We start from the raw sequence: 10,611 nt of genomic DNA, 5'->3' as shown, positions 1-10,611 counted from the left end.
TGAAAAGTCACTGACCAAGCATTCTACCACCTGCATGTATAATATTAAACTGCCGGCACTGGGGAGGCAATGAAATAATTTCTGATGTAGCATTCTAACGTGTGCTGGGTATAGTAGTAGAGGTAGTATCTTATCAAATGTTATTCTGAATATTAAGTTTTTTGATTAAATACATGATTGTAAAATTGTGGTTAATTACTTTAAAGAATAATCTTCACTAACATTTTAGGTACTGATTCAAATTTGAAATTATAATATAAGTCAATGAGAAAATGGTTTTCTAAAATATGTCTTTTTCAAAATTTGTGGTGTGCCTAGACTATAAAATACTGCTACAAAATTAAATCACTTATATAGACATTAAATATAGATAAATAAATATTAAAATATGTAATCTAGTGGGATAATTTAAGCTAGTGTGAATAATAACTAGGATAAAATATGTAGACAACATTGAAATTCTTAACTTACTTTGATGACATAATTGATTTTAATTAATACCAATTTCATCATGTATATAAATGGAAGTTTTCAAGTCTCAACAAGTTCTCTTAGTAGTCATATCTATTCTGTGGAGTATTGATTTATAGTTGATTATTCTGAACGAGTGAGAAAATAAACTGTGTGTTACAGAACATGCTTTGTATGATTTCAATCCCATTAAATCTTGGAGCTTTGTTTTCTGGCCTCGAGCAGGAGTTGACAAAATGTAGCTTGCAGGCCAACTGCCTGTGAGTAAAGTTTTATTGGAACTCAGCTGTGCTCACTGTTTTCCTGTTCTCTACAGCTGCTTTCTCGCTCCCGAAACAGAATTAAGTAGTTGTGACAGCGCTTATAGCCCACAGGGCCTAACATGTTGACTCTCTGGCTTCTTAAGAAAAAAATTTGCTGTCTGCTGGCCTAGAATATGGCTTATTTTGAAAAATGTTTTATGCGCAGTTGAAAAAAGAGTGTGTATACCTGCTGTAGTTGGCTGGAGTGTACTTATATCAATTGGGTGAAGTTTTCTGCTAATGTCTCGTATTCTTACTGGGTTTTTTTTTAAAACAGCTTTATTGAGATGTAATTTACAGTCCATACAATTCACGCATATAAAGTATACGATCCAGTGGCTTTTTAGTGTATTCACAGGTATTTTCTCAATGGTATTTGTGAACCACAAAAGTTTTTAATTCCAAATTGAAGTCCAATTTACCTGTTTTTCTTTTGTTGCTCATGCTTTGGTATTATATCTAAGAATGCTTTGCCAAATCCAAGATCATGAGGTTTTACCTCTATGTTTTCTTCAAAAGTTTTATAGCTTTACCTCTTAACACTTAGATTTTTAATCCACTTTGAGCTGATTTTCATGTATAGTGTGAAAACAGTAAAGGTCCAACCTCATTCTCTTGCATGTAGCTATCCAGTTATTCCAGCCATTTGTTGAAAAGTCTTTTGTTGAAAACACAATACCTGCCCCACTGAATAGTCTTGATACCCTTGTCAAAAATGAGTTGACCACAGATGTGTAGCTTTACTTGTGGACTCTCAGTTCTGTTCCATTGATTCGTATGTTTAGCCTTGTGCCACTACCACAGTATGTTGATTATTGTGCTTTATATCAAGTTTCGAAATCAAAGGATGCGAGTCCTCCTACTTTCCTGCTGTTTTCCCACCGTGCGAATACCGTTGCTTCACGTGTTTGGTCTGGTTTTCTAAATGGTTGCAGTGAGAAGTTAATTCCCATAGCGTGGACAGAAGTAGCAGCCTGTATGTTTTAATTTCTTACTGTCTCATAAAATGTATGTTGCTGCCACTGAGTTAGAATGCTCAGTTATAGAACTGAATATTCATTTGTTTGCTTGTTTACTACCTAGAATGAAATATGCTTTCAGCAAGCCTCAAGTGATTGTGTCTCTCTTTACCACATCTCTGTTCATTAAAATAAATCAAACCAAGAAGCATAACTACAGCATACCTAGGGATCGATGGCTTATGATGTGGACTGACTTTACATCATACTCACACTGCTGCTTGGTGACTGTGCAATTCTGGTTGGACGTAACAAGTGAAGCAGATTTCAGATAAGGGCCAAGATTTTGGAAGAAGTGAAATCGCGTCTTGGGAGGAAAGTGTAGTAAGAAAATTCTCCTATGCCAGGCAAGGTCATCTGTCCATTCGGGAAGGAGCAGGGGGAGGACGGTTTGAACCTGTGTGGCAGCTGTGCAGGTTGCTTTGTATCTCTCAGCTTTGGCTTTCTACCATAAAGTTGGGAGGACAAAAATTAACCTTATAGGACTCTTATGAAAATTAACTAATTAATAAATATGAAATGCATGAATAAATATGAAATGCACGAATAAAATAGAGATACCAAATGCATTTCTTATATACAGAAAAGAAATATTTATTCAAGAAATATTCAAAAATGTTTCTTGGGAGGTGTCTTCTACAGTAAGGGCCCGCAGAGCTTTCTCTTTTCTGCAGCTTTTTTTAATTTAACAATTATTTTGAAAATTAAAGTTATTTTCTGTCTTGTAGTGTAGATTCCTGGGCTTCTCTATTTGAGAAGAAGATTAAGATTTTCAGAGATGAAACATCTTAGCTGGGTAACTAGTATAGGAGTCATTTATAACAACCCCAGTGGCTGTTCCGTACTATTTAATGTTATTACAGAGTCTAAGAGTTTTCATTTTTAATTTTTCCCTCTCTTTTTTGTTTGCTTTTATCAATTTTCTTTTTTTTAGTTACTGAATTAAGATGTACTTTATTAAAGTTTAAAAAATAATTCCATCTCATAAGATAATCAGTAGAAACAGCTTTATTCATTTATTTCCGTTATTTCCATGGATCGGACTAGTACGCTTATGCAGGTATTTAAATATCTTTTGGCACCTTTATTAGAGATAAAGAAGAGTTGAACTGATTGTTATCTATAAGCAAAGACAAAATGTGGTACCAATTTTGGATCACCCTCTTTTCCACCCTACCCCCCAATTAAATGATGCAGTTTTGCAGGTGTTAGCCCAAGTCTTTGAATGATGAACTCCTCCTTTCTTGAGACTGAATGCCGTTTTTTTCCTTGTGTCTCTAGCCATACTCTCTCACGCCAATGTTCTCATTCCCTCCTAACATATTCCTTTAATCAGAATCTTTCTGTTCCTTGAGCAACCAGCACAAACATTTCTTTCCTTCTGCCTAAGTTATACCTTTTATTTCTAAATATACAGTTTGACCAAATTAACACTGATTAATAAAATCAAGGGGATAGTATATTTGTGTCAAGAATTTTCTCCATAAGAAACTCGTTCTGTTTTGTACATGCGTATATGGGAGAGGCTGTAGCATTGGCTATTAAAGAAAAAGGATTGCGCTGCCTGGGTTTGAATTTCAGTTCTAGCTCTTATTACCCTTATAACTTTGGGCAGGTTACTTAGTTTCTCTGGTAATCACTTTTCTTTAACCACATGGCTTAAATCATGCTTGCCCTGTGCTAGGCGTTTTCTAAATGTTTGCGTATATATTAACTCTTAATCATCACAACCACTCCAAGTTATCCTTATTTTACATATGAAGAAATGAAGCTCACAGTGGTTAAATTTAGACAGGCCAGGAAGTAGGGGGACAGGCATAAGAGTAATTCCTTGGTGTTTCTTTCTTCGGTCTGCTTTCCCACTCCTCTCTCCCCTTCCTTTCCTCTTCTGGCCTTTTTCTCCCCTTTCTACCATTTTCCACCTCCTCTCTCTTCCTTCCCTCCCTTTTGCTGCTTCTCCTTCCTCCCTTTTTTCCTACCTTCTTTCCCATTTCCCCCCACCCCGACCCTCTTTCCCCTTTTCCCTCCTACCGCCCTCTTCTCCTTCCTTCATCTCCTCTCTCCTTCCCCACCCTTCCCCTGCCTTACCTCTTCGATTTTTATATTATCGTACACAGCATCTGTGTACTTGGTGCTCTGAGGAACACCAAGATCAGTCAGAGACAGGTCCTGCTCAAAGGACCTTACAATCTAGTAGAAGCTAAAAGACACAGAAATTGCTTCAAATGAAATGGAAAGTTATAGCTTTCGTGCTGTGTAAGTTTTAAGAGATTGATTGTTTCTTCTGCGGGAACAAAGAAGTCTCTGTGGAGGGATATCTTTCATTGGTATCGTGTCTTATGGAATACGGGAGTTGTATTTTAACACATCACGTTTAGGCATATTTTCTAAATATATCAACTATTTTCTTGATTTTTACATGCGGTGGATTTTAGCTTATTAATTAGTCTCAGCTCTTTTTTAACTCTTATTTTGTCATTAGCGAGTGGCAAGTACAGTAAAAAATGAAATGTACATATCTAAGGCGTCTACACCATTTATGGAGAGTTCGGAGCACCTTTTGGTACTAATAAGTCAGTGGCTGTAAATTGAGGATGCCAGGAAGAAGCGTACTAGTCCGATCCATGTCAACAGTAGGCAGAAATGTGATCAGTAACGACGCAAATCCATATACCCTTAGTCGCTATGTGCAATCAGTCCCCAAAGAGTTCTGAACATAATCTTCCTGTGTAAACTGCCTTTTACATCATAACGTAGTTTTGTACATCTGTGAAGTGTCATTCCCGATAAGTACCCCTACAGAACGCCCAGGTACCATGACAACAGGTGCCTCAGGAAATGTGAGATTGGCTTTTAATTGCAGTGTCCAAAAGTACAATTTAGAAAGTTTCAAAAACTAATGTATTATATGATGAAAAGTTATAATAATTTAAGTCATTGCAGCATGTATACTAAGTGTATTTTTGGCACGAGTCTTCATAGAAATAAGCATCCTGGTTCATTGTTATACTAGAGAACATTATATTAAAATTTATATAATTTTGTTTTCCTGTTTTCGTTTTATATGAAAATATAAGGGAATTTACATGATTGCTTTCCTGCATTATTCACAGTGTAGGATAGAAAGAGATCTGATTTTCTTTAAAATGATACATTGTAAGGGCACAGGCATTCAGCTGCCCGGATGTATCAGTTTTTATTTTACATTTTTATTGACAGAATCGATACCATATTTGGAAACTGCCAATTAGATTCTAGATGTCTGAGGGACCAAAATTTGTAGAGCAATAAAATCGGTCATTCAGACCACAGAAAGTACTAATATTCTGTGGTCTATAAATGTTGGTAGTAAAGGCATTTTAAAGAAACTTTAAAAATGAGTAAACTTTTGCAACAGGAAAAAAAAGAACTAATGGTCTGTTTTCAGTCCTAATAGGGCAAAGGTATAAGGTATTTACCTAAATAGGTATAAAGCGAAATTGAATAATATATATGGTGGCAAGGACATTATGAAGAGAAAGTTTATGGGAAAATGTTGAAATCAGACAAGGGATATAAAAACCTAGGCACTTTCCTTCCAATTCTGCCTTATTTTGAAATAAACTATTGTCTTTTGCACATGCTTGCTATTCAGTGAATAGACCTGGAATCAATTGATTAAAATTTTATTTTTATGTTAGTTAATATTGGGTTTTTCTTATTTATTATCAGTAAAGTCTCTTTAGGAGCCAGAGAGTCCCCTGTGTCTTGGCTTTTATGACCTAAAGGTGTCTCGAAGTCTGGGGCTTTATCTCTGTTGACATGTGATACTCAGGGGGATAAGTTCTATCTCCTTTTAACTAGGGACCTAGTCTATTATATAGCAAGTTGGCCCTCTTGAGAAGACATAGGCATTTTATTATTCTTTTGAATCAGAACAATTAACTAGATAAATGGGTACAGATCGAATTCTCATGGATGTGTAGAGTAATATATTTCTAAGGGATGTGAAAGCAAACATTCCTCTCTCTCTCTCTCTCTCTCTCTCTCTCTCTCTCTCTCTCTCTCTCTGTGTGTGTGTGTGTGTGTGTGTGTGTGTGTGTGTGTGTGTGTGTGTGTGTGTGTTTTAGAGCCTTGGGAGGCTAGGGCTTTTTGTGGGAACACTGAGAAATCCAGGGAAGTTTTATTTCTCCACAGTTAGGTGTTTTAACTGGGAAGAAATTCTTCCAGATCATGTAGAGGTTATGTGTAAAGATATTAAAAGATGGTTTATGTAGGTTAAGTAAGCTTTCAGAAATAAGTTCTGAAAAAATATAAATGGTAAGATGATAAATGAGATAATCGTGATAGAAACATCCACTTTGGGGAGTTCTCTCCATCTATGTAGTAACCTTTTGTAGTATTTCAGACCTATCTAGAAGACTCCTGTTTCTAGAAATGTTTGGATAGTCAATAGAATATTTGGAAAATGAGTTTGAACCTACTCCTGCTCTATACAGAATGCATAATTGTCACCATTTGTTCTGTTCGAATCTGTGGAAAGTTCTGAACTTCCGTGAGGGTGCACTAATATAAAGATATAGAAGGTAATATATAAATATTGAGTCTTTGTGTTAGGGTTTTTGAAAGGGGAGTGTTTTAAACCAACAGTCTTCTTAAATATTTTTTTAAGGAGTATAAATTTTTTAAAGGAGTGTAAATATTGACTGATAGTGTGACTAAGTTGATGAGTTAGTTGGGTATGTGGAGTTCCCGTAAGTCATACTATATGGAAACCACGAGTGTAAGATGTGACATCCTATTCATTGTAAGAGACTCGTTTCTTTCTTCCTTTTGAGTATTTTAGTCCTCCCTCTGGTCTTTATAATCATGGTTTTAAAGGTTAACAAGTAAGTGGTCTTAATAATTGACTTACTTGGAACTCTTTCAGCTTTTTGCCTGAATTCATCAATGGAGACTTCGATTCAATTAGGCCTGAAGTTAGAGAATACTACGCTATTAAGGTAAACCAAAAACACTTTTATACTTAAGATTTTTCTCATATGATTGCTCTTCCTATGTTCTTTCTGGTTTACGTGGTGTATATATAGGGATTCAGAAATTCATTGGTTATTTTAAAAAATATTATAGCAATTATAATACACATTCAAATAGAATTTAGAAAATGACATGCGGAAACAATCTTAGAAATTCTATCAGATAAGCATTAATGCTTAGTCCTTTAAGCACATATATTTTAAATGAGCTTATAGTTTATATAGAGTAATTTAATAATATACTATTATTGCCTACCTCCTCATTAGATATATATTTTATTTAATAAGTATACTTTATTTTACTTAACCAATTCTCAGTTAATTTACATTTAAGTTGTGTTCATTATTTTGCTTTGTAAACGAATAAAAACATCTTTGTAAATCATTTTTATAAAAATGCATAGTCGTAGAACCAGATTTTTAAAAATAATTTAGTTTTCTGGAAACTTTACCTGTTCCGAATACAACTTGAAATTAACAGTAACGTACAAGTTATTGAGCTGTTACTTCATCACTGTTCAGAGTCCTTGCCTGTTAAAAAGGACGTACAGAGGAGCTAATTGCGAGTGATGGAAGACACAGAGGAGTATTTTAGTGATTAATAATTCAAGATTGCATTGGCTTTAGAGGACAATGAATAGTTTTAAAAATAAAAACTACAGCCTCAGCAGTTCTTGTAGCCACAACACCACCATCTGTGTTACTCTGAACTGGTATTCGCAGATTTCACACATTTTTAAAACAGCAGTTATTGAAATAACAACACTTTAAGTTCTTTATAAGTCTTGGGGATGGATGAGATAAATTCAAAAAGCAGAAAGAGGAAAACTTATAGAAACGAAGCAAAGAAGATGAGAGAGGGGGAGTGAAGGAAGGAAACAAAGGAAGAGAAGAAAAAAAATATTCTAGGTGGGGAAACCAAGATAGCAAGTTTATAAAGTTAGGCTGTTACGATACGGAAATTCTGGGGTCAGCGGTGAATGCAGGTCTCTGCATATTCCATCTGCCCACCAGCTTGATCAGACTTCCCATCAGCAAATGAAGACTGCTCCCAAGCCAGCGTTTGATATTCATGCTCAATTACTCGAACGTTGGCATGTTTCTATTCCTTCCCCACGGTCTCACTTCTCATTAACTGTATACCTCAGCCTTACTGGGACGGAAAGCCCTTGCCCTTGCTCACAATGTAGAGTTTTACAGATTCGTAGACAGTAATCATGTTTTCTGGAGCATGAAAATAGCTGGAGAGACAGGACAAACAGACTCAGACACAAGTTGAAGATCTGGTCAGATGTGACTTTTCTTTTCTCTTAAATGCCGCTAGCTTGGCAAAGCTGGATATGTCAGTCTGATCATTCCTGTATTAGATGAGGAAATATCAGAAAATAAGGAGATGCAAACTTTTAAATTTCTGAGTGCAGTAAAATGGGATCAGGGAGAAAGGAAAATTTGGGGTTAATACCTTTTGATGAACTTCTCTTAAATTTTTTGCTTAAATTTTTTTAACCTCAAAAGCTCATTTATACTTGTTAAGGTTTAGTTTTTAAGGGAAGATTAGCTGCATCTTCTAATTCCTACATTGCATAGTTGTAAGTCGATATAGTACAATCCAGTTTTTTCATATATCTGTGGGGGGAAACTAACTGCTTTTGAACTTTTTAGATCTGTTCCTGGTGGCATTGATGATGTCTTTGATAAAGCTAATGTGCCCTGTATAGGTCATGGTGAATGTTTAGCTACAGTTTTAATAGTGATGATAATGACAACAAGTTAATGCAGCATTACACACAATTCGTTTAGGCCATTATCTTCCATTTAAGCAGTCTTTAAGCTGCTCCATTGTAAATGAAAAGAGGTTATCTCCTCTTTCAGACATACTTTTTTCCTCCCATCTGGTCTAGGTTTCAGTGAGGCTGAAACTAGCTGGAGCGAAGAAAGTGGAATAAATTTAAAATGCTAAAGGTTTGTTAAAAATCATAACGTGGATTTTGTTGCCATTATTTATTTATACAGCTTTTTTTCCCACGAGATACATCTTTGACTTACAGAAAAAATCCAGGTTTATAGGACTATACGGAAATTTAAATTGCTTTTCCTGCAACAGAATATTTTATACCCCAGGTATTGCCATCTGTGTTACAGCTGACCCTTGAACAAGCAGGGGTTAGGGGCACCGACCTCCCACGCAGTCAAATATCCACTTATAACATTTGACTCCCCTGAAACCTAACTACCTACCGATAGCCTACTGTTGACCGGAAGCCTTACCGATAAAACAGTAGACTAAAACACATTGTGCATGTTATATGTATTATAGACTGTATTCTTACAATAAAGTAAGCTAGAGAAAAGAAAATATTATTAAAATAATAAGGAAACTATATTTACAGTACTATACTGTGTTTATTGAAACTGTAAGTTTATGTCTTCTGTTTACAAAATGAATCATCTGTCAGTACCTACATCAATGTTGTCTTATATGATACAAATCACTGTAGATGTTATATGTATCATAATGCTAGACATCAAAGATGAAAAGATAATGTGAAAAAGAAGTTCATATTTATTGACAGGTGTAACAATTCACTCATTGATAACAAAGAAACAGCAATATAATTGCTTTATGGTCGCCTAGTTGATATAACAAGAGATAGCTAGGAAATTATTATAGTACTACAGTATATACTATACGTAGTTAATGCTATGCACTTACAATTTGATACTGCATCTTTATGCTTGTTTACATTTTCATGGGGCCATGTACAGTTTGTACATGTTTTGATAAATATACATGTGTTTGTATAAGTTTCGATAAATTTTAACTATAATTTGTGTATATCTTATGATAGTAAATGACAAAATAGGCTAGTTTCTATGTATACTTCATGCTTTCATGACATACCTTACTTTTTCTGATTTTTTACATATTTCATGGCTACGTAAGTTGAGTTTTTTCAAATTGTTGCAAATTTCCAAAAAAATTTCAATATATTTATTGAAAATCCATATATAAGTGAACCCATGCATTTCAAATTTATGTTGTTCAAGGTTCAACTTTTGTTGTGTAACAAATTATCCTAAAGATTTCAGTTTTCATCTCCCACATTTTCTCTGGGTAAGGATGTGGGAGTCAGTTAACTAGACGATCTGGCTCGGGGTCTCTCCTGAGATTATGATATGGCCAGTTTTTCAGTCGAGGCCCTACTGAATTCTCTGACAGGATTATTCAGTGTGGCTGTTGGTTGGTATCACTGGCCATTGGTTGGAGGCGTCGGTTCCTTGTCATTAGACTGCCTCACAGGGAGAAGAGAACGTGCATGCAGGAGAGCCAGCCCCTCAGAAGTAGCTGTCTTTTTTATGACCTAGTTTCAGTAGCGATACACCATCTTGCTGTCTCTTCTGCCAGATGCTGTTATCCACAGAGACCAGCCTTGCTGCAAGGTGGGCTCAGCCATACAGAGGTGTTAGTAACTGGAGGCAGGAGTCACACTGGTAGCCACCATGGAGACTGGCTGCCACACCATATGATTGACTGTACTGATAGAGCCTGAGTGCTAGGCAGCGAGAAAGGTGTCTTAATGGTATCACGATGCTTTCTCGAACTTCGATTAGTAATGTGTAAGGAGGAAGAGGAAAACATAGCCATTGGCAAGTCCCCTTTGATTCGATCTTGATCTAATAAAACCTGCTTCAAGGTTAGTTACATACTAACAACCCGATTACTAGTCTGTATGTCCACGGCCCTTAATTATTTTTTCCTTCAGGGTTTGAACACGTAGGGGCAAGCTTTGATCTACCACTTAT

At 35.7% G+C, this 10,611-nt stretch overlaps 1 protein-coding gene across 1 annotated transcript in view; it reads left to right on the top strand.

The window, feature by feature from the left end:
* The window catches only part of TPK1 (thiamin pyrophosphokinase 1), a 233,342-nt gene that overhangs the window by 70,377 nt on the left and 152,354 nt on the right, over nt 1-10,611 (top strand). The window contains exon 4 of the mRNA XM_011365531.2: nt 6,702-6,774. Within this exon, the coding sequence (XP_011363833.2) occupies nt 6,702-6,774 (73 nt within the window). The remainder of the gene's footprint in view (nt 1-6,701; nt 6,775-10,611) is intronic.

This window comes from Pteropus vampyrus, unplaced genomic scaffold, assembly GCF_000151845.1.
Source record: "Pteropus vampyrus isolate Shadow unplaced genomic scaffold, Pvam_2.0 Scaffold112, whole genome shotgun sequence".
In the NCBI taxonomy this organism is placed as follows: Eukaryota; Metazoa; Chordata; class Mammalia; order Chiroptera; family Pteropodidae; genus Pteropus; species Pteropus vampyrus.
Note: the sequence above shows the minus strand (reverse complement) of the source record. Positions and strands in the feature narration are given on the sequence as shown.